At 54.2% G+C, this 23,911-nt stretch overlaps 1 protein-coding gene across 1 annotated transcript in view; it reads left to right on the forward strand.

Annotated features, from left to right (window-relative positions):
- The window catches only part of PPP2R2B (protein phosphatase 2 regulatory subunit Bbeta), a 115,709-nt gene that overhangs the window by 86,541 nt on the left and 5,257 nt on the right, over nucleotides 1-23,911 (forward strand). The window contains exons 3-7 of the mRNA XM_009647013.2: nucleotides 1,994-2,091; nucleotides 3,612-3,777; nucleotides 6,064-6,176; nucleotides 17,601-17,853; nucleotides 20,260-20,316. Coding sequence (XP_009645308.1) covers nucleotides 1,994-2,091; nucleotides 3,612-3,777; nucleotides 6,064-6,176; nucleotides 17,601-17,853; nucleotides 20,260-20,316 — 687 coding nt within the window. The remainder of the gene's footprint in view (nucleotides 1-1,993; nucleotides 2,092-3,611; nucleotides 3,778-6,063; nucleotides 6,177-17,600; nucleotides 17,854-20,259; nucleotides 20,317-23,911) is intronic.

Raw genomic sequence — 23,911 nt, forward strand, 5'->3', positions numbered from 1 at the left:
CAGCCGTCTGCCTAATTGGGAGTGCCTGGGGTCAGGGTGCTGCTGCGGGAGGGCTGAGGGCAGCGCTGTGTGTGCGCTGGTGAGCAGCGGGGTGTGCGCTGGTGAGCAGGGGTGTGTGTAATGGTGAGCAGTGGGGTGCAGTGGAGAGCAATGGTGTGTGCTGGGGAGCAGCAGTGCGTGCTGGGGAGCAGCAGTGTGCAATGGTGAGCAATGGTGTGTGCTGGTGAGTGCCCCACACCGACAGGAGGGGGTGGCTGCCCGGGCGCTGCCTGCGCGCTGCCTGCTGCAGGTGGCTGTTCTGATGCCCAAACCCACCTGGGGTCACTCGCTCGGCTGAGACACCGTCCCGGGGCGGAGGGGCCTCTGAGAGGCCTCGACCGCGAGGCACGTTTGGTGGGTGCTATCTCAGCTGACATCCTGGAGGCTCAGGGCACGTTTGGTGGGTGCTATCTCAGCTGACATCCTGGAAGACAAACGGTCAGGAGCATTCCCAGCAGTGGTGGAAGACTGTGCCCGTCTCTGAATTTGGGTCGATGGCTTTTTCTTCCTTGTCTTTTCTAATCTGCCGGGGTAACTTTGTAGTATGTGTCTGAGACGGATAAAAATCACAGGCGGGAGAAGGGATAGTTCAGGTTATGCGGTGCAGTGCTTTCTCTGCTGGCACATGACAGAGCTAATGAGCAAGAGAAGTCATTGCGGTGCTCGGAGGGCTCCGGGGGTGCCAGTGCCTGTGGCCCAGGCGGTGCCGGGGGGCGGCGTGCGCAGCCGCAGCCAGCACAGGGTTCTGCCTCCTCCCCGTGGGCTGCGCAGCCCTGTTCATGCTGCCAGACTGCAGAAATGAGAGGGAAAAGAAATGCAAATCCTGTCAGGAGCGAGCTGGCTGTTATCGTAGCTAAGTGCTGTTCATTGCAAAATCAATCTGGCACCCAGCGCTGGGTCTCTGAGGCCGCGTTCGTTCTTCCCCTTCCTCAGCTTCGTGCTGGTGCAGAGCCGCGCTCCAGGCAGTGGGTGAGCACCAGTTGGGCAGTAATTGCCGTGGAATTAACCTCTGACATTCTTCTAAAAATAGGCCAAATAAATCCAATCATTAGCAGCTCTCCTGCTTGCTTTGCCTCAAGGGTAAACACTGCAGATTAAAGCGTTTACAAGTTACAGGTCTGCGAGCGTTTCCTCGCTTCTCCCCGTTACTGCAGCCCAGCATCAGTCCCTGCTCGGGGGTTTTGCCCCCTGGTGATGGAGCTTTGGTTTGTGGGGAAGGGGAGCAGTGCGAGTGTGGGGCCTTTTGGGGTGATGGAGGGCTGAAAGGCGTCACTTTAATTTACTTTGATGGATGGTGGAAGATTCAGCAATGGGCAGAGAAAACTGGCATAGTCGAAGTGACCACCTGGGCTGCTCTGCCTGGTGGGTTCAGGTGGAGAATACAAAGGTGTCTTCACCCGTCTGCTCCCTCTCCTCCAAGGGGGAAGGCAAACCACTGCCCCGAGCGTTGGATGGGAGCAAGAAGCAGAGGAGCTGGGTGGGAGTGAAGCCTGCCCCTTGCATGGGCGCTGTTGGCAGGGACTGGGGTGAGGGAAGCTGGGGTGCTGGGTGGCACTGGGCCCTCCCTGGGTCCCAAAGTGGTGGGGGTGGCTCCCCAGGGTGCGAGGGAAGCGTGCCATGCCGCCCCACGCCACCCACCTCTGTGCCCCCGCTGCTGGCAGCAGTCCCCGGGCTGCGTTCGGCACAGGCACAGCGAGAAATAGCCCCAGATTCGGCCGCTGGGGCGCAGGGCAGGGCCAAGGGGGCAGGAGTGCCAAGCAGGTCTTGATTCATGACAGCAAAGTTCCAAAATGCTATGGCCGTTGTTACTACAGACAATAGAAAAACGGAGATTTATCAAGACCCCACAGGGGCCGAAGCGCTGACAAGGCGCGTAGCTGGGAGTGGGGCTTTCTAGACGCCTGCGAAAGCCGGTCTGTGGTTACTTAAATTGTCTTTGTCTTCTTCTTTCTAGCTGACATCATCTCTACAGTAGAATTCAACCACACCGGAGAATTACTAGCAACAGGGGACAAGGGGGGCCGCGTTGTAATATTTCAGCGTGAGCAGGAGGTAAGTGCCAGTGAATGCAAAATGCCCATTTTATCCTTTTAAGAGAAGCTTCCTGCTGTTTTCTAATCCGTACGTGTCACTCCTAACCTCTGGTCTCTCCTGGCAGACTCCAAACTGAAAAGCGACTATTAACATAAGCAGGACCAGATTCCATCTTCTAAACCACCCTCCAAACCCACGTGGCATTTTCCCGCATCCTTTTGCTCTGGTTGCAGCTCTCTGCAGCCGGGTGTAACTTGGATTCGAGCGTGCCGCGGGTGTCCGTCTCGTAGCTACCACCACCCCCCAAAAACCCTCTCCCGCCACCAAAATGTCCGGAAAGCGTAGATGGATGAAACAGTCTTGTTTCCCTTCCAAAACACTTTGCCCTAGGAGATTTTAACAAACTCAAAGTTGAGGTTGCGGTCTGCCCAACCTTCTGCAGGAGTGGCGAGCGCTCAGCCTTCGGCACGGGCGCCCGCGCTGGCGTGCACAAAGCCGGCCTGGCCTGGCGAAAAAAAGGGATAAGTCAGATCTGGCCATGAAAAATGTCATGGTCTGATGCCAATTTTAAATTTTTCTCAAAGTTATAGCCTCAGAATTATTTCTGTATATGCTGGGGAGAACCGATCGGTTAAAGGTTACACTCATAGACGCTTCATCAACCTTTCCAGCAGTATTTCATTTCTCATTTCTCTCTCATTTTATTATTCTGCTGCTTTTCTTGAACTTCAAGCTTCCTAACGTCACTTTAAGCTTCCTAACGTCACACCGGGTGTATTCCGCTCAGCTCCTGCTTTGGAGCAGGACTGCGCTCCAGGGGGCAAGTGAGGCTTCGCTGGCCCAAACGCATCGTTTGCAGTAGGGAGTTCATCCCCACAGCAGTTTTCATTTAATTACCTTAGCCCCGGTCAGAGCCCGGTGCTAGGTACTTCACCCCGTAGGGTTTGCAGATACGCGATACCTTACGAGTCTGAGCCATGGTACGCGGCGTCAGTTCCTACAGGGCTTGTGTCCTTTTCTTGGGTGCTTTATCCTTGCTTTATACTTGTGCACCTGGGGGGCAAACGCTGCTTATCCTGTGCCGGTGGTGTGGTGCCAGCGGCTCCTCGGGGTGGGTTTTGGTGCCTGGTAGGAGCTGGTGCTTGGTCCCAGCTGTTCGCCAGGGATGGCCAGTGCGGCAGGCTCCATTCTGCTCCGTTCCTGCTCCGTTCCTGCTTCATTCTGCTCCGTTCCTTCTCCGTTCTGCTCCATTCCTTCTCCTTTCTGCTCCGTTTCCACTCCATTCTGCTCCATTCCTTCTCCATTCCTTCTCCGTTCCCGCTCCGTTCCCGCTCCGTTCTGCTCCATTCCTGCCAAGCACACCCATGCACAGGAGCTGCAGCACCAGGAGAGGCTGTGCCTTGGCTTTCAGACCTGTGCTGTGTCCCCACGACCCGGCACTCGCCGTCACTGAACAACCCCTAGGGAACTAAAGAGTCAACAGAAAATGTGCTCTTGCTCTCTGTGCCTCAAACTCCTCTCTGTTCCCCATCCTGCAGAGCAAAAACCAGCCCCATCGCAGGGGAGAGTACAATGTCTACAGCACCTTCCAGAGCCACGAGCCGGAGTTCGATTACCTGAAGAGTTTGGAGATAGAGGAGAAGATCAATAAGATCCGATGGCTCCCGCAGCAAAACGCAGCCTATTTCCTGCTCTCCACCAACGGTAGGTGGCCATGGGCAGCCCAGGCTGGTGGGGCCAGCACTGGGGCTGCCCCCACCACCTCCAACCCCTGGGGCCTGCGCTGAAGTGTTTCCTCGGGAAAAATATATGTTAAAAAAAGGTCACCTCCCATCATGGTAACACAGGTGTCACGGGGGAGCAGGGACCTGGCCAGAACGGTCTGGCAGAGCTCAGTTCCCGTGGATGAGGTTTTGTCCTTATTTCACAGCATCCCTTCCCTACAAGGGAGGGAAACTTTTCCCCCTGCTGATACCTTTTATTTTTATTTTTTTGGATCTTGGGAACTCTTTTTTTTTTTTAAAGAAAAACTGCAGCTGATTTGTTTCAATTTGCAGCTGCGTTCAGCTCCGCCGTTCCATGTTATGTTCAGATAAATATCAGGAGGATCCAGGAATATTACTTGGGATGAATGGAACCTTAAGATGGATGTGACTTAATTACTTCAGGGGAAAAGGAGGGGTCTAATTATCTTCCATAACCAACTTACTTTGTATTATAGAATTGACTCTATTGATCATTGTAATAAAATTCAAAGACTTACTAAACTCATTTGGGGGGAGAATCATTGAAATGCAATGAAGATTAATTATAGAGCATAATGTTCTGTTAATTGAGTTTTTAAATAGTTTTTTGATTAACAGGGATATTATCTTTCCATTTGGGATGGTGTTTCATATGCTAGCAGGTTATCAAAATGATTCTTTTAGAAATATTGCCGTGTTATGCTGTTTCTTTTTGTTCTTACTGTTAAACTAACGTTATATATAGAAACCCCCTGAAGTAAAGCAGGTTAATAAAACCAAAATTAATGGCACTCTATTGGAATTGCCGTGTAAGGGAGAAAATGAAGATGGATGATACGGTTGTATATGAAACCTGGTGGAGGTGATGATAAACTGCTGGTAGAGTCTCTGCCAGGAGAGAGGAAAGAAAACACCATTACTCAGAATAAAACCACATGTTCCTGGGGCTCCTTCCCCCGGGGCTTCGTGGGACTCCAGAAGGGGATGGGGAGCTGGGAGGGGGGAGTGTCAGTGGTAAATGCCGGGCTCTGTGCAGTTCCTGGGTGGGGAAGGTCAGGATGACTTTGGAGTGAGTTACAGGCACCGTTTCGGCTCCCTCGGGGAGCTTTCAGGGACAGCTTACCCCCCCGTGTCCTCTGCTCCCTGTCGTAGCAGCCAGCTCGCTGGAACCTCGAATCGCCCATTGCTCCGCTCCCCTCATTGCACGCTGGCTTTCTGCATGAACTCCATGGGAAGCAAAATGATGGTGGCACCCTGTGCCTGATGAGCTTTACAGCCGTGCAGAGCTCCCAGCGCCTCCTGCCCACACGGGTGCTGCTGTGGCTGCCTCCCCGGCACCCCAGCACCGGCAGGGTGACACCCGCATGGAGCCACCCTAGGGTGTCCTCATCCCTCTTCTCGTGTTTCCCAAGGGGCTGGGGGTGTGGAAGGCAGCACCTCGGCGCTGGGGGTCAGCAGGGACAGCTGTGGGTGTTCACAGCGCAAGGGTCCAAGAGAAGGAGCAACAGCACCTAGCAGGGACAGAATTAGGAAAGCTGCTGCATCCTTGGTGTTTAACACATTTCCAGTTACTAGAAGCTGTATTAATGTGGAAAGTACTCTCAAAAAGTAATGGTGGCCCCTGGATATCAGCTGTATGAGCTAGGAAACGTAGGAGGAAGAAATCCTACGTGGGAATCTGCTTTTGGCTGGCTTTCCAGCGAGCGTGCAGGTGTGGGGAAGGGGGGGGTTGTGTGTCCGTGGGTGTGCACAAGCGTGCGACACACGCACGTTGGTGGCAGGGAGGAGCGGAGCAGCCCTGTGTGGCGCTGGCCCATTGCTGGGACGTTGGGTTCAGCCTCCCCACGCTGCCCGAGCTGCTCCGTCCTCGTCACCGCCTCTGGGGGAAGCTCGGCCCCGTCACTCACTCGATATATCAAAGGCCAGCATTCGGGGCATGACCTCTGAGGCTCTGAGCCCTGGGAAATCACTTCTCCTATTATTTCTCCATTAATCCAATAGTTCTGTTCTGTTGTTCAACCATCTCCTTAAATATGGAATAAACGTGCCAGCAGCTGTCTGGCAGGCACAGGAAAACCAGGGCTCTGGGGATAAAGTGCTGTGGTGACAGGTACATCTTCTGTAACCACTTTCAGCAAGTTGCAGGTGGGGACACAGAAGACTTTTCACTGTTAAACCAACTGGCATGGCCTCGGCATGTCCGTCAGCGGGTGTCCATAATGTTCTCCTCTCTCCTGCCCCCCAGATAAGACTGTGAAGCTATGGAAGGTCAGCGAGCGGGACAAGAGACCGGAGGGATACAATCTCAAGGATGAGGATGGCCGTCTCCGAGACCCCTCCATGATCACCATGCTACGGGTGAGTGCGGGGAGACCAAGGCTGCCAAAGAGCCTTTCTCTTCAGAGTCTTGGATAAAAATCACTCCCGTGTCACCTGTGTGTGCATTACCAGTAAAGCCCTCCCAACGTGCAGGTCGGTGTCGGTGGGCAGGGGGGGCCCTCCTTGTCTGGGAGGGCAGCGCTTTGGCGGGTGTGTGGGCACGGGAGCGGAGGAGGGAGCTGGTGCCGGAGCGGTGCCCGGGCTGCACCGACTCTGGGCCTGCCGTGAAGCGCCGTGTCCCGTCTCATGTTGGGTGCCGCGGTGCCGCGGCTGCGCCGCCCTGCACGCCTGTCCCGGTGACGAGGCAGTTAACGAGCTCGCCCTTCTCAATGCATTTGCAATTGCAACTTCTGCTTTGGGAGCATAAGTACTTTCTCTAAATGAGTTTTCCTCCCAGCCTAAGGAGATTAAAACCGGCCTCCCGAATCCAATGTAAGCACCTAAGGCTACGTTTTCCATTTACTGCAAGGGGGATGGATGCACAGACCCCATTAAAGCAGCCACCCCGGCGCCCCAGGAGTGTGTCCGTCCCAGGAGCCCACCTGGCCAGCAGTGCCAGCAAATTTGCTCTTCCCCCAGTGCTGCCCTGGGATAGCTGTTTATGATCTTCAATTTGCATATAAAGAGCCAATTTGGGCCCGGGGCTGTGCGCGCCCTGTTAATTCAATCAGAGCTCACCCTGCGCCCCCGGGAGCTCCGGCAGCTCCGGCCGTGGGTACAGGTGGGGGGGCTCCAGCCTGGCACCCTCTGCAGGAGCGGGTCCCTTGGCCTGCCCCAGCAGTGAGCAGGGTCCCCCTCTGCGAAGATACTCGCACACAAACAGACAATAACTCCTTTAGCCTGCAGGCCTAGAAATGCCAAGTATGCAGTAATTTTGTCATGACATTAATCAGTCCAGACTAGCTTGTAATTTATTAACATCCTGTCAGAATTTGCATTTTGAGTACTTGGGGGTTTTATATTTATATATATGTAAAATTGTTGCTATGATTACCCTCGGCTCACTTTTATGGCTTCCAGTTCCCCTGCAGATGAAGCCATTGAGAACCAGACAGGTTCTCATTACATTAACTACCAGACAGGTAGTTAATTCTCGTCTCCGTACTGAGTTGCTCCTGGTGGCTGGCAGGCATTTTTCTTTACTGAGCAACAACACATTTTATTTCATGTATATATGTATCTGCTGTCATGTTTCAGGCAGCATTTCCAGCCTAATATGCCATTACCTAGACAGCCCGTTGGAGGAGTTTGCTCGGGATGTGGATGTCGGAGCTGGGGTTACCGAGCCTCTGCAGGGCTGGGCGGCAGGCGGTGATGCTAAGGGGTGGTATTCCCATTAGTGCTTCCTTCTCTGGCTAAAGGCTCTGGAAAAGCCCTGGGCTTACTGTGGGAACACAGGTCACGGTTTCGCCTAGGTCTGCCGTCTCGGCGCCCGTGCTGAGCTCTGCTGCGAGCGGCTGTCGGTGTCGGTCCTGTGCCTGGGGGCCTCCTGCCCTCCCTAACGCACTGCTGGGAACTACTGCAAAACAGCAAATGCAAGGTCAGCGTTCTCAAAGGAGCAATTTTTGAATATTGGTTTATTTTTATTTCTAGTGTGTTCTTTAAGAACACGGAATTTCTGGGGGAAGTGAAGCAACTCAGGAGTTCAGGATAAACATGATGCACATTTCTTTTCTAACACAAACTGTATTAAAACTGCCAACCTTTTATGCAAAAGCTTCATTATGGGAACATGGAGTTTTGGTGTGTTCAGATGAAACTTTTTAACCTTTTGAAAATGCATTTTATCTTTTGGGTTGACCTGGCTATCAGCTCTGTAGGTGTCACGACATCCATCTCACCTTCACTGGCTGCCAGGCGGTCAGACCCACGCTGGCAGGCGTGGGGAGTGTGGGGCGACATGGGGTCCCCCTTGCTGGGCGAGCGGAGGCCATGAGGAGCATGGCGGGTGGCCCTGGCCATGTGGCACCGTGTCCTCGTGTGATGCCTTGGCCGTGTGGCACCGCTCGTGGTGCTGGCTCTGCCGCCCTCCCTGCGGCACCGCTGACTTTGCGGTGCTGTGTGTGCCCGTAGCTGCTCCTGCTCCTTCCTTTACCTGTGTTACAGACCCTGGAGCGGGCAGAACAAGCAGCCTGTGCGTGTTTGCTTGAGGGTGGGTGCAGGGTGGAGGCAGGAGAGCCGAGCTGGCTGGTCGGGCTCCCATCACCGACCTGCCTCTCTGCTCCCCGGTCTGCTCCCGCTGAGCTGGTGGGAAGCGGCTGTCGATTGATCGGAGCCCTCAGTGAGGGTAATGATGCCTCAGCGGGGTGCACGGGCAATGTGGTTATGAAAATAAATAAATAACCGTCGTGCTTATCTTCGCTATTGATTGCTGGCGTGAGCTGATTGCCTTTGACCGCATCCTGGCGCTTGAATTGGCGACCACAGGGCTGAAGCAGAGCCGAAAATCAACCCGGGTGTTTTTGCAAGCGCTCAAGCTGAAGTTACAACATCCAGCCCATCCACCACTGCTGGTGCCCAGCGGGGCATCCTGGAGGAGGGGCAGGGATGCAGAAATGCCGGTCCAGCCCTGGGCAGTGCAGTGCTGGGGATTTCCCAAGGACGTGGGCCAGCTCTGCAGCATGCCAGGGCCATGTCTGGGGTGGGGGCAGCCAGCCCACCCCACTGGGCACTCACCTGTCCCATCCGTGCTCACCCTGGGAACACCCCTGCACTGCCGGCATGGATGGAAGAGGCAGCAGTCGCTGGAGTTTGTCAGGGAAGGAGGGAATTGCGATTTTTTTTTTTTTTTTTTTTTCCCTGTAGAAAGTCGTACTGAACTATCAGAGAACTGGGCACTATTTATTGGAGTCCACTGTCTGCCTTGAAAGTTTCAGCCTTCGTTTTACTTTCAGTCCATTTATTCCTGGTAGCAGCTTGATGCCGTGTGGCTGGAGGGGTTTGGTACTTGGGTGTTTTCCCTTGTGCTATGAGATACGGTGCTGCGATTCCCCGCTCCCCGGCAAGCAGCCCTGCAGGAACGTATGGCTCCTGCTTCATGGCAATGGGAAGAGGTAAAACACGATGTAAGTGCTTGGTATTATGGTTATTAGTATCTGCCTGCTGTCCCTGAGGACGGAAGATTGAGGAGTCTTCTGCCTGCCCTGGTTTGATCTAATGTTTTGATGATTTTACTTAGACAGATATTTACATAGCCATTTTGCTGCAGCTTGGTGGATCTTTAACATTTAATTGTCCTGCGATGCTCGCGCTTTGGAGTAAAGCCACATCCATCCACAGTTTAATTTTCAACCACAGACAAGCGAAAAAGGGTTTTAAAACCACCTTGCTGCAATCATCTCTTACCCATTCGTCGTAACAGTTTAAATGTGCTTGATGAGCATTGTTCTCGGAGGAATTTCTAACCCACATAGTGCGAAAGGAATATTTAACTCTGCTCAGGCTGTAAAGTAAGGCTTTTTCTGTCATTAAAAGAGCTCTGCTTATTTGGATAGCCCCCAGTCTAATAGCTACAGCCCTTCGGCCTCATTTAGCAGCCTCCGCGAGCTCTCGAGTGCCGCTCAGCGTACAGCCAAACCTACGCCATGGGATGTGTGTGGGAAATAATTAACACAAATAATATCCAGGGCTTAAATCTTTTTAAATCGAGAATGTGTTTGCTTTGATCCCTCCCAGCGCAAGTCAGACTGCGGTGAAGCACTGGTGCACATCGTCCCACCAGCTTTACATCGTTTAAAAAGCAGCAGCAGCAGTGCTGCTGCCAGCACTACCTTGGCATGCAGTGCCCGAGCTCCTGGCACCACAGGGATGGCCTTCTGCCTCCCCGCTGTGCCTGCTGCGAAGGATGTTCTTGTATCGGGGCAGTGTGCCTTCTATAGCCAGGCTGGGATTTCTTATTCCACCAAGTCCCCTGCTCCTGAGCTACATCCACAGCGGGGAGAGCAGCCGGGGCTCCCCAGGGCTGGCGGGGCTCTGGCTGGGGGGTCTCTGGAGGGGCTGCTGCTGCCTCCCCTCCCCTGTCCCAGGGAAACCCAGGGGGACTCGGATACCATTTGGGAACATCTTTCCCTGCCTCATGCAGCTGACCTCTGCCCCAAGCACTTTAAAACGTTGGTAGGTATGGAAGCACCCTGCAAACTGGCGTGCACCTAATGAGCCCCAGGGGCTCTGGGCACCAGGGTTGTGTCTCACCCAGGTTACTAAGGACTCGGGAGACTGCTGTGGCACAGAGGGTGGTTTTCTGTGGTGGACACCTCCCTGGGCGAGGAATGACCCTCCCAGGCCAAGCGCAACGTGGGTGCGATGAGCAAGTGCGTTGATGCGCCCGGTTCTAGGTGTTTGTAGCCGTCACAAATCGCTCTCCAATTAAGAGCTACCACTTCAGCTCTCTCAATTCCAGCAAAATCCATCATAAATTCTGTTTTATATCTCCCATTTTGCCAAAGCACTCGGGTTTCTTGACTCCTGGGCACAGTTTCCCGGGGAGGCTGTGCTGTGTTCCTGCTGCGTCCGATGCACCCGAGGGGCAGCCCCAGCGCGGGGCTGTATGATGGGACGGGGAAAGGAATGGGGGTGGTTCGGGGAAGGACTGCTGTGCTGCTGCATTTCTGCCCCAGCAGAGAGATATGTCTGTCTTTTCCTTGTGTACATTCTCCAAAGCATTATCATTTAAATGACAAGGTAATGTGAAACATTTGGTGGGTTTTGGCTATAAAATGCATATGGCAGAACTAATCAATTTCAAATGATCATCATCAAACCATTGCCACAAATTAGAAAAAGAAAAAAAAAAAAAAAAGGGTTTTCCCATTTTCATTAGTCACTTACATTGCTCTAAAGCAGCTCGATGTGTGATACTTGCCTGCTCGGCTGCCCTTGGGTACCCTGGCCCCTCTGCCACGCAATGCCGTCTCTGGGAAGCCAGCGTGCTGGTCTGGGACGTGCTGGGGACCTCTGTGGTTACTGGCTTGGAGGTGCTTGATTTTTGTTGCTCTTGAAGCAACACCCTGTATGAAGAAGGAAAGGCTCGGTTCGATCTCCCACTGGGGCACGGCCAGTCCGCAGGGCTCGGGCTCCAAAGTCTCCATGGAGGTAACAGTGGTTCCTGCAGGGAGGGCAGTGCCAGCGCCTTGTGCCATGGCATGCAGGAGGGCCCGGCTGGGTGCGGGGACGGGGCACCCACAGCACGGCCACGGCGAGTCTGCCGAGTGGGGACGCCCCTCTGGCCGAGCCAGTGCCAGCACCCAGCCCTCCTGCTTCCATCTGCAGATACTTGGAAAGAAAGGAGCCCGTTTTGCTGCTTCTTTTCCCGTTTTTTTGTTTTTCCCAGGTCATGAGTTGAATTCTTTCTTTTCTGGTGAAAACCCATTTTTCAGCCTTTTAATATTTGTAAACGTGCCTTGAAATGCCGCCGACCAGAATTGACCTTTCTGATATTTTATTTTCATCTTTTTCCACAGCAATTACACTGCTGGTATCTGTGTCTAGCCGTGTTGTAAAAACAACGTGCTGGGCAGAATGACCAAATGGGTTTGGACTGGTTTGGATTTGTGTTTGGTGACATGGCTGTGCTTCTACACACTTAAAAGTAGGAAAATTGTAAACTGCTAGCTGGGATTTTACTGACACTGGCTCTTCTTCAGTGGGAGAAATAGGTTAAAAAAATACTTTTTCAAACAGTCACATCTTAAAGGGGAATGCAATTCCAGTGAGGTTGGCAGGAAGAGTTCAGGATTTTTAATTTCAGATAAGAAAAATGTTCTGGTTGTTCTTACAGGTTTCTGCAAACATATTTCAGAATTTAGGTACAGGTGGTGCAAGTAGTCCTGGAGTGTAATAACTGAACTAGGATAAATCCTTAGCTACAAACAAACAAAAAAATGCTGTCATGCTCTAAAAAATATGCAAAGAATGGGAAATCCGGGATGATTTGTGCTGTAGGTGGAATGACGCTTGCAGTCAATGCTCCGCCTTGCACTAAAAACCCTTCCTGAACTGGTCACTGGTTTTGGGAGTGGGGTATTTGTGTTGATGGCCCGAAGAGTTGGCCCGCATGGACTAACTTCAGGTTTTGCACTTGGCTCCTTGGTGCCGATGGGGCAGAGCCCAGCAGCCGCTCCTGCAGAAGAACTTCTTTACTTTGAGGGTGCCCGAGCCCTGGCCCAGGCTGCCCAGGGGGGCTGTGGAGTCTCCTTCTCTGGAGATATTCAAAGCCTGCCTGGATGATGTCCTGTGCACCCTGCTCTGGGTGAGCCTGCTTTAGCAGGAGGGTGGGACTGGGTGATCTCCCAAGGTCCCTTCCAACCCTTGCCATTCTGTGATTCTGTGACTCGGTCCCTGTTGTGGCTGGGACCCTCTGCCTACAAATGGCTCTTGCTGGCTTCTGCTGGGGCATCCAAGTGGGGACAGACAGGCGATAGCCCCGCTTCTGCCCTACCGCATGGCTGGGGGCTCCGGGAGGGAGCACGGGGCAGGGGGTGCAGGGACCTGCCGCCTGCTCCCGCAGCCATTGCCCGCTCCCACGGCACAGCAGGGGCTCTGCAGGCAGCTGGGTATGGCATCACATCTTCTTCCCCTCCAGCTCCGACTCCTGCAGCTGCGGGTGTGTGCTGAGCACCTGCTGGTGCCGGTGCCCTGTGATGTGCCAGCAGCCTCCTCCCTGGCGGCGTGGTCATTGGGAAGCAGGACACAGCTCAGGCTGGCAGGTCTGCCGGGCAGCACACGCTCCCGCTCCGGCACCGCAGCGCTGGCTGCACCGTCCTCCCTGCAGAGCTGGTGTCCATGGTCCTCCCCCTGCTCCCGGCCCCCCAGCTGGGACCCAGACCCTTCTGGGGCAGCCTGCAGGTTTTGGACCTGCACGCGTGAAGGTGGATCTTCAGCTGGCAGCGAGTCTGTGCCTGCATTTCATTGTATGAAAAAGGCTGAGTACCAGGCAACAGGAGAAACGGTGTAAGTGTGATGCTGAGCAGGGAGGGAAATGTCTAGGGAAAAGAGATGAAACCAGAAGCTCTATCAGCTACAGGGGCTGGTAATGAGATAGCGGGTTTATCCTCCCCCAGGAAGGTACCTTCCACACTTCAGGGGGAAGGTCCAATAAGACAAAATCCTCGGGAGCATGAAATTGTCAGTCTGCCATGAAAATAGTGTTTGATGCACATGTTGCCTGCAAAATATTAATCTGCAGGCAGCATTGGCCAGTTACAGAATGTGCCTTTTGTAGGTAAGAAATAAACACCGGGGAGCACATTCAGAGGAGCTCAGCTGCTGGAGCAGGTGAAGAACCTTGCCGGATTTATCCCCGAGCTCTGCTCTCTGATTTGCCAGGAACTGGATTACATTTCCCTTCTTGCAAACCCAAGGCTAGGGTTAATCTGGGTTTCAGCTGCGACTAATCCCACTTGGCCAAATCCTGCCAGCTCACCGAGGCTGCGGAGCAAGCTGTGCTCCACGCAGCGCTCATCCGGAGCAGGGGCGGGTGGGCTGGTGGGAGCGGGGCTGGCACCAGAAAGGGCAGAGCTTGTCTGGCTGTCAGTGCAAGAGGAGAGAGGAAAGCTCTGCCCTGTCCAGTGGTTTACAGCGTCGCGGTTAGACACGAGCGCTGCCGGTCCCGCCGCACGTGGCAGTAACTGCAGGGCTTCAACTGCGGTTGGTGCTGAGGCTTGGTAACCCCCAATGAGATGGGGACCAGATAGACACACCTAAATGGATTATTTATTGATTTTTTTTTTTTAATGGCTACTACTATGGGTCAGATTTGTATCTCAGCGTAAGTCCAGTACGGCTCCATTGTGCTAAGAGGATTGCCATGGAGGTAACTGGGAGCAAAGCCCCCTTCTCCATTGCAGAGAAATGGGTGCATGGTCCCAGCGCTGACGGATCTGCGGTCGCCCTTTCCCTATCTGCCCATGGCCCGGAGACGGCACAGGACCTGCACCGGGGCGATGCTGGGGCGCAGCAGCAGCTTCTGGGGCAGAGGCAGGATCACTGCTTTGCTTGCCTGCGCTGGGCTTTCCCTTCCTGAGCCAGCCCCACCAAATTTGCACCCTTGAGGGGTTTTTGGCCTGCAGCCCGTCCCGTGAGAAGGATTTCTTCACCGAAAGGGTTGTCAGGCTCTGGAATGGGCTGCCCAGGGAGGTGGTCGAGTCCTCATCCCTGGAGGTATTTAAAAGAAGGCTAGATGAGGTGCTTAGGGACAGGGTTTAGTGGTGGGATGGCAGGGTTAGGTTAAAGGTTGGACTCGATGATCTTAAAGGTCTTTTCCAACCAAAGTGATTCTACGATTCTATGATTCCCCACAGTGCTTTTGCCTTGCGTGATGGTGGCTGAGTCCCACGTCACTGCGGGGCTGTGCTGGGGCTTTTGTGTCACCGGTCTGACCCCCAGTGACCGGGCAGCTCAAACCCAGCTCAGGATGGACTCGGGCTGGTGAGAGGTGATGTGACCACGTCATCCCGGAGCTGAGGCCTTAATCTTTTTCCCCTGTATATTGACTTGTGGTTTGAAAACACTGCACACCGTATAGCGCCTCTGGGCAGAGGACAAGGATTTTTCCTGAGAAACACCAAATCTCTGCATCTCTTCAGGCAACATCCAGCACAGAACCATAAATGACGAGGAGAAGCTCTGCCACGCAAAGCTTTTCTCCCTGGGAGCAGGGAGCATTTGGTGACAGTTGGCATGGTGACATGGTGACAGCCAACAGTCCGACAGTGAAAGGGGGAAACTTGATGGGAAGAAGGGACAAAGTAGTGAAGCGGCAGCAATTACTGACCTCGCGTTACCTGCGTTGTGGCCCTTCGCTTGGCGGCTGGAGGTGGCAGGAGGAAGGGAAGGGACCAGGGCACGCTGTCTCCCTCCAACCACCCAACCACAGAGAAAACGAATTTTACAGCTCAAGGGAGGATTAGTGCCTCATTAACTCAGGGAAGGGGAAGCCTTCGCCAAACAAGGAGAGAGGAATCGCCTGTCGTGTGCGCTTTGAATGAGTGGGACCGGCTCTTTTGCAGGGGGTGCCTGCTAAAGGCAGGAAGAAAAATTAAGACATATTTTGTTTTAAATGAAAAATGACTGGCATTCCCCCCCCCTTCCTGAAAACAGAAAGTAATTTAATTTATTAGCGGTTTATTTTATTTGACAGCCTTTCTATGTACTTGATGCGGTTTGTTACACTGAATTACCCTTTAATAATGGGTATATACAATACCAGAGCCTGCCCTGCAGGTTGGCTCCGTAATTGAAGAAGGGATGCACTGAGAAGGGCTCTGTGCTGGTGAAGATTGCCACGGCAATCCTGAGGGGGGGCGGGTGGTTTAGGCAGACACTGGCTTGGACTCTGTGTGCTTCACAAAAAAAAAAAAAAGAAAAAAGACCAAGTTTCAGTTGCTGTCACCTTGCCCCATTTGTTGGGTGGAGCCCAGGCAGTGGGCTAGGAAGGAGGCAGCCAGGAACGGTCCCGTGGTGGCGAGCAGGGTGAGCAGGGGGGGCGGGGGGCAGAGGGCTCTCTGCGTGTTGGCGAGGGCATGCATCAGTGCCAGCACCGGGCTTTAGCCATCGGCATGGGCTCGTGTCAGCCTCCCCCATGGTGGTGGCATTTCCAGCCAGCTTCAGGGCAGACTTAAGCAGAGAAGAGATTAAACCCAGGCTGGGGCCCAGCCTGTGCTGGGCAGTGTCTCCACTTGGCCGTCCCGAGATGGGGGGTTCCCTTCCACTGCAAGATTTCTGCTGTCGTAGGACGACATCCCCAAGCCAGCATGTGCTCCCAGCACGTTCCTGGCTGTTCCTGCCTCAAAATGTCAGTGCTTTCAGGTTTAAATACTTGTTGTTGATACCTTTGAGCAAAAGCTCACAGTGCATGGTGGGAAGGGGCACGGACGCTTGCTGTTTTCCGTGTTCCAGTGCAGAATCTTGCCGCCGTAGCAGATAAAAAGTCCTGCCTTAACAAAATACTCACGGATGACCAGGTTTGTTCCTCTCGTGGGGTTTTACTGGTGATGGACCAGGTTCCAGACATTAAAAACTCCCCAGAGTTTGGCTCTGAAGTAACATGTAGAGAATTTTCTTGGCTGAAGCGTTCTCTTAGCTCTCTGGTTGTGAGTAGCTGCCATCTAAGAAGCAGGCAGGGAATCGTGCTGGGGTGCTGGAGGTTGCAGATGGCCCTGGCTGCTCCGGCTCAGCCCCGGATTGCCCTCGTTGTGCTGCACTGTGCGCTGCTGGGCTCCTGCCGGGGCTGGGGACTGGCCCGGGGTTTGACCGTGAGGTGGGCTTGGGCTGCCCAGCATCAGCTCGCTGAGTGAAATCCCCTGCCAAAGCCTTTGCTGGACTTATTTTTGTGCCTGGCAAGGCCTGGTGTAACTGCTGAATCCTGTCCCTTTGCACAACTGTCATGTTTCCGACGGTCGGAATGACAGGCGGCTCCTGTAATCCCTGAGCAAAGCATGAGCCGCCGTCCCCAGATGGCTGAGCAGAGTCCTTCAGCGGCAAACGATGCATCATTGACTGTGTCAGGCTGAATTAGCGGGCAGGCTCGTCACATTAAGCTCAGGCTCTGAGCTGGCAGTCCCTCTGCTCCGGTGTCACTTGAGCTGGCTGTCACACTCCCATCCCCACCTCTGCAGCCATGGGAAATCTCTTCGGGCAGCGCACAGATAATATAGACAGTAATGAAGTAGCTTGAGGGAACAGCTTACTGGCAAACGGGAGCACAGACTGACACCTTTCTAGGGTATTAAGTTGCCTTAAGAGCGTTGTGTCTGAAGTTATTACTTACACCGCTCCATGCATACACTGTTCTTACTGCATCTCTCCATCCCCCCATGTTTACGTGAGTTATGCTTCTTAATCTAAAGGCAAACGTGTGTAGCTCTGTGTCTAGTCCTTCCATCTGTCCCTGCCCTGTGCATTCCCTTTCCCTGTCTCTTCTCATCTCTTCCCTCTGTCACTTCGCTGTGAAGCAAATGCAAAAAAGTTACAAGAAAAATCTGTGCTGACCTGGCGCTCTCAAGAAATTTCTGTTTTCTGTTAGAAATGCCCCGGGAATTTCAGATTCTGGTTAACAGTGACAAAACAAGGCAGAAGTGGGTTGTTTTGGTTTTTTTTTTCAAAGAAGGAGCAGTTGCTGCAGCAGCGATCTGAGCCTGGTTTACTGGGCCCCTGCTGCAATCTAACCATGCTGGTGCCTCTTTCAAAAGGAAGAGCCTTTCGTGTCTGCCTGTCCTTCTGTTCACACGCTTAGAAAGGCGTTAGGTTTCCTTGGTGAGAGTGTGGGATGGAGCGCTGCCAGCTGGAGCTGCACGGGCACCCGCCGTGGCCGTGGGGGCATCCCCCCCGTGCCGGGTGCTGGCGCGGGTCGGGTGGGACAGCTGGACCCTGTCCCTGGGTGCTGACGCTCTGCTCCCTGTCCCGCAGGTACCCGTGCTCCGGCCCATGGACCTGATGGTGGAGGCCACCCCCCGGAGGGTGTTTGCCAACGCGCATACCTACCACATCAACTCCATCTCCGTCAACAGCGACTACGAGACCTACATGTCGGCGGACGACCTGAGGATAAACCTGTGGAACTTTGAAATCACAAATCAAAGTTTTAGTATCCTTTGGTGCGTGCCGCCCTGCAGCCCCTGCGATGGTCCCAGCCCGGCCAAGAGCAGGAATAAGGGAGGTGGCAAGTGGGGTGTAAATCCCTGGGAGCCCAGGCACGGGCAAATGTCAGCGGGAGGATGAGAAAGCCGGATGGGGAGACAGGTCCCCGGTGAAGGTGAGCGGCGGAGGGGGGACCTGCGAGGTCCGGCCCCGTGGGAGGCAGCAGAGCCGTGCCCGTCTCTGCCATGACGGGGACCGAGCAGTTAGCGCAGCGTCTCGCATGGCCCCGCACCCCGGTCACGGTTCCTCGGTGCAGGAGCTTCACCCTCTGGCAAGGGCTCGCGGGGGCTCAGGGGTACAAAACAGTGCTGTCTGCCATGCATCCGACTGCAGAACACCTGAAATCCTGTTCCCAGGTGTCGTTACCAAGGCACTTCCCTCTCGTCCCTGCCCATGCTGCCGGCCTGAGCCGTGCCGGGAGGGAGGGGGGTCCGTGGGTGATGGAGAAGACAGATGCCTTGGGGAAGATGGAGAGAGGAAATATTAATCGTGCATTATACCCTGCAGCAGGGTGACAGGCTGCCAGTCACAGTCGTACAAATGAGGTCGTGCCAGTCACCCTTGTAACAGCCGCATCAGAAATAATAACAACGGGGCACTAATCATCGGTGATATTTATATACTGTTTCCTACTGAGAAATCCCTAGGGCACATGGCAAGTTTAGGCAGCTGGAGAGGATTTCAGCAGTCACAGGCTGGTGGGAGCTTGAAGAGGGTATGGTTGAGCAGGGCTGCAATGTGTGTTGTGTTTTGGAGAAGAAGGTGAGGAGTACTAAATTTGGGGAAAAATGTCATGGAGTTTAGATGGCCCGAGGGAGTTTGGCCAAGGTGCAAGCACAGCACCCAAAACGCTTGCTAGGAATTGATGGAGAAATGTCACCACCAGAGAGATGTCCACTCAGGTGTCCCATCCCATGTGCATGGGTGTCACCTCTCTGCCCGGTGCCTTGGAGCCCCTTCCCAGGGCGTCACTGTTTTGGCTCCATTTGGCCGACCTGCAGGATGAGTCCCACCAGGCTCCCTGCAGCATTCTGGATGAGGCACTGGGTGACACTGGTGTGGTGGGGAGGACCAGCAGCAGCACCGCTTGCCTGCCTGGGGAGGTGAGGAGCACGTCGCCCGTTCTCACATTTGTCGATAAAAACCAGATCTGGTCCTTGCTGGGAAGAGGCAGTGCTATGGATTGATGTTTCTTAGTTTTATGCATGTCACCCAGGTGCTGCAGTTTGATGGGATGTGAAACCTCTGCTGAGCAGCGGGGCTGTCGTGAGAGGTTCTTGCGGGTCAGAAGCACAGGATTGCTACGGAACCATGGGGAGTGCAGCGGCACCGTGACATGGTGTGGTCCTGTACTGCTTCTCATTGCAGACTGTCTGCACACCGTACAAACACCAGTACATCCACACTTGTGGCAGTTTGGGAGCGAGCAATCGCTGTCCCACAGGCCCGTGTGCTGGGTTTGGGTCTGGCTTGAACTGGGATCCAGGTTCTGCTGTGGATCCACAGCTCGGCCGGGCTGTGAAACCACTCAGTGGCTGTGAACTGCAACAGCTTCTTCCGTGGGAATGCTTGCTGTTGTAAAACACCCCACATGGATGAGAAATTCCTATCTTCTTTCTTTCTTTGTTTTTTTTAACTCCTGTCTTGCCAGGAACAACAGGATCTTAATTTACTTCCCGGGGGTGAGGAAAGATGCTGTTTCTTTTTCCCTCCTCTGAACAGTGGGTAAATCAAAATCATCCCGTGCTGGGTGTCTGGATTGCACTGTAAGACCTGAAGCCACTTCCACCGGTCACTGCTGGCTTGGTGTCAGGCTGGGCTGGATGCTCATCAGCCGTCCCCTGTGGCACCGGGATGCTCTGTGGGGCTGTGCTGGTCCTTGCTGGTACCATCCATGGGGCCTGGGGATAGGGTTGCTTTTCAACACAGCATTTCAGTGAGTCCAAGCATGTGAAATGTTTTGGAAATTACACATCCCTGAGCAGCCACCCCTGGGCTGTGGTGGTTTTTTGTTGGTCATTGTGCTCTGGGCTTTGTTTCCTCCCCGTTGTTTCTGGTGCAGTTACTCACCGTGCCCCAGTGCTGCAGTAAAAGATGTTTGCTCTGGCCTGGAGCGAATGGGCAGAGTCAGGTCTCATGCTGCGCAGAGGGGCTCCAGGCCACAGCACCAGAGCTGCAGTCCCCGGCTGAACAGAAAATGAGGTGGATGTTGGCTTTCCCCTGTGCTGGCTCTGGCTGGTCCCAGCTCGGCACTGGCTGTGGTTCTGCCCCAGGAGGGTGCTGCCCTGCCAGGAACATCTGGTTTGCATGGGGCGGGGGGAAGCCCAGGCACCCAGAGACACCAGCAGGAGGGGCAGCGGGAGGAGACCCTGCGGGAGGAGCGGGGTTTGGGCCGGGCTACACGGGGCTCCTTGACTCGCCCTGCCAGACATCGTGGACATCAACGACATGCGCACCTCCGCCCTCTGCGACCGCCACGCCAAGTGTGAGTACAGCCCCTGCCAGCAGGACGGCCGGGACAGGGGCCCCTTTGGGTTAAAAGAGCCCAAAAAAGGGAGTGCAGGGACCGACCTGGGCTCAGGTCTGCCCTGCCACCTTGCCCCATCCTCCCTCTGGGTGTGCCGGGCTGTGGTCCTGCCTGTCCCTGGGCATTCCCATGGCCACCTGCCCTCAGTCCTGCCCGTCCCCGAAAGGAGCAGCTTCCCCCGGGTCCTGGCCCCGCACCCTTTGGGGGAGCGCATTAAAGATCCCATGGTGACGTTCTGGCAGCAGCGGGTCTGAGGGGTCACGGGGATGCCGGTGCACAGTGACTGTGGATCTGTCCATGCCAGCAGGCAGGGAGTGCTGCGTTTCTTCAGGCTGTTGGTGCATGTAGGCCCATGTCCTGTTCTCAACTGTGGGTGATGCTGCAGAGGTCAGGATGTGCAGAAAAGCTCCCGCAAAATTTGGAGTAAGCTGGGCAGCTAGGGAGCTTGTCCTTAGTCTTCCCCGGGCTAATGCGATGAGCAGGCTGCTGCTGGAACAGCCAGCTACGCTTGGTTCCTCCTCAGCCTGGATGCCTCTGGGGGCTGTCACTGGAAATACTCTCCTTGTCAGCAACCGCTCAGTAAATACCAGCACGAACACCTACAGCAGTTATGGGTGGTCTGGTAAATACCTGTTGCTGTTCTTTGTGCCCTAGCAGTTCCCAGCAGCTCCCTGCTGAGCTCGGTGTTGTAAATGAGACACAAAGATGGGACAGACCTAAAGGAGTTTGGTGTCTGCCTCAAAGATAGTGAAATATGGCAGAAGTCTCCTGTTTGTGTTTGAGTTTTCTTCAGAAAATGGCCAATATCTTGTGGGAAATCAAGGAGATTTTCAGTGTTCAAAGTGTGATCACATTAAGAGAAGAAGATGCACAACCCGGGTGCGATGTCCTGGAGCCCCATGCTAATAATCTACATCCAGAGAGCACCTGGGTGTGTTCAGGTTGAGGTTTCCTAGAGACGATGGGGAATCACGCACCAGCTATCGCTTCTGGGCTTTTGAGCTGCGGTCGCAGTTTGATACCTGTTTTTAAAGTGGAGTAATGTGGGTGGAGAGGAAAGCTTACATCGCCGGCTGGAGATTTGGAATTATTGAATGGCAATTTTCCCAAATCCTGAGCAAAACACACCTTTCTATTCTTGCATTTCCCGACCTTGTCTCGCAGTCGTACAGTGATGGCTCCCAGCTGAGAATCAGAATACAATTACAAAGCAAACAAAATTCATTTTCCTGACACTTCAGCGGCAGAAGCCCGCCCCGGCATTCCCCTTTGTTTGGGTACCGCTGCGTCCCTCCAGCCTGCGGCGAGCACGGTGGCCGGCGGTGAATCCCGGCTCGGCTTGACCTCTCCCGTGACATTTCCTTATTGATTTTCCCTCCATCCCTCAGAAGCATCAGCCACAGTCAATTGCAGTTCAGCAGATGTGCGAGTCGAAATTGAGACAGTTCATCAAAGTTCAAAATGAAAAGCAACATTGGCTTTTGGAGGCAAATCCTCCAACGGACACATTTAATAACTGTCAATATTTAATAAAAATGCAGAAGATAGCACTGCACATCCCAGGCATGTTTATTTAGATAGACGCAGTTTGCTGCTTGCGGGCAGCTTTTAATTCTGTGCTTCTCTTATTAAATTTTGTTTGCCTGTTTTATTTGAGGCTCCTGCCATCTGTGAGCTCGTGTGTGTTACCTCCAGCCCCGTAGCTGGCCTCAGAGAGAGCGGCAGCTTCCATACAGCAATGCCCGCTCCGCCGGGATGCGGAGAGCCACGTGCTACAGCACGGTATTCAAAGTGTGATCAAGGGAGAGGTGGTGGTCCTGCGAGGGGATCCCTACCCGGGCACGCCACGCACAAAGAAGTCACGGACAACTTTTTGTCCAAAGCATCGCAAGAAGCCAAAGGGGAGACGGGGATTCATGGAACAGTTGGTAACGCCGGCAAAAGTAGTCCTCTTTGAAAAGCATATGGGAAAGAGAGGAAAAGCCCTGTTGGGGGTCACTACAGTTATTTCCCCATAGCAAAAGGCATCAGGCTTTCCACTTGTTTTTTTAAGAAGCCGCTTGTGTTTGCACCTACCAAACTCCTGAAAGAGAAGGCTCAAAGTGCAGCCCGTGTCCCAAAGGGAGACCTTTGCCGCCTTGTCTTTTCACTGCCAACTGCAGCACTACCAAACAGTCGTTCTTTGCTGAAAACACTTTCAGCTTTGGTTAGAAACAAGCAGCGCACGAAGCTGCTTTGATAAGGTAACTGGCAGCTTTCAGATTTTAGCCTCTGATATTGCAGATGTAGTTCTTAAACAAGCCCCCGCCCTTGTACTTGGGCAGGCGCTGCTGCCTTCTGGGGAAGCCCCCGGGAAGACCCGGCCAGACTCCGCATTGCTGCTGCTTTCCAAGCTCGTGGTCTCCCCGGGGGGCAGGATCACCCGTGGGCTGTGCAGCCCCTCTTGGCCATCTCGGGGGCTCGTTTGGCCTGTGTCCCCACGGAGAGGGTGCTGATGGGGAAGGAGGGCTGGCAGAGGGAGCCGGCACGGGGAGGGCGGCTCCTGCTCGGTGTCGGAGGAAAATAGGTTTGTTGTGTAACAGAGAATTAGTGCTCACAAATCCTTTCCATGAGCTCAGCAGCCCAGATCTGCTTCTGCAGCAGGAGCAAAGCCACACAAAAGCCTTCAGCCGGGAGGCAAAAATAGCTCCCCCAAGCCCCTGCCCAGACCTGTGCTTTGGTTCTCAGACCCGCTCTGCTCTGCTGTTGGGACTGGGCGGCGCTGCCTGTGTGCTGAGCCCCCAGTCCCGGCAGAGCCCCCACTGCTCCCAGCCCCGGGACCAGGGAGGGTCTGGGCATCCCGTGGAGGAGCGGGCGGCTGGGGCAGGGCCCGTGTTGGTGCTCAGGGCACGCTGCCAAAAGTGCTGTGTTAACCTGTACCTCATCCATGAGGAAGAGGAACACGTTTTGTTGCCTCGCTACAGATAGGAAGGATGAGGCAGAAAAGCAAATCGCTCGAGTTGACGGGGGAAATCGGCGCCAGATTAGTAATTTGTGCTCCTTAGCCTGTGGTTGCAAGGTTCCTGTACCTCTGGGCTGAGAGTGGATTGCAGAGTTGATTTTTCTGATACAAAGCCAAGCTCAGTTCTCTGCTTGTGCTAGCTTGGCTTTTCCTTAGTGATGATCATGATTAATTTTGTGCTTAGGTGAACTCTCGGTGGAGTTTTGACTTCTTACTTGAAGCAAGAGGAGGAGTGGAGGGTTAATGTATTTGCCTATGCAAGCGCTGCTCTGCTGTGCTTCCCGGTTTCCACAGGGGCCCTGTTTCTTACCAGATTAACTGGAGCTTCAGCTGAAATCCAGAGGGATCAGATGCCTGGCCCAGGGCTCACGCACTAAGTGGCTCCATCGCTTTCGGTGCACGGGCTGGAGGGGCCCCTTTGCACATGTGAGTGACTTGCAGCCCCCGGGCCAGCGTCCCCCTCGCTCCCCGACCCACAGGCGCTGCCCGAGGGTGGGCACCATGCAGGGGGTGCGGGGGAGCCCCCGGCGCAGGCAGCAGCGCACGCGAGCC

The sequence above is a fragment of the Egretta garzetta genome, unplaced genomic scaffold (genome assembly GCF_000687185.1).
Source record: "Egretta garzetta isolate BGI_Z169 unplaced genomic scaffold, ASM68718v1 scaffold1, whole genome shotgun sequence".
Taxonomy (NCBI): Eukaryota; Metazoa; Chordata; class Aves; order Pelecaniformes; family Ardeidae; genus Egretta; species Egretta garzetta.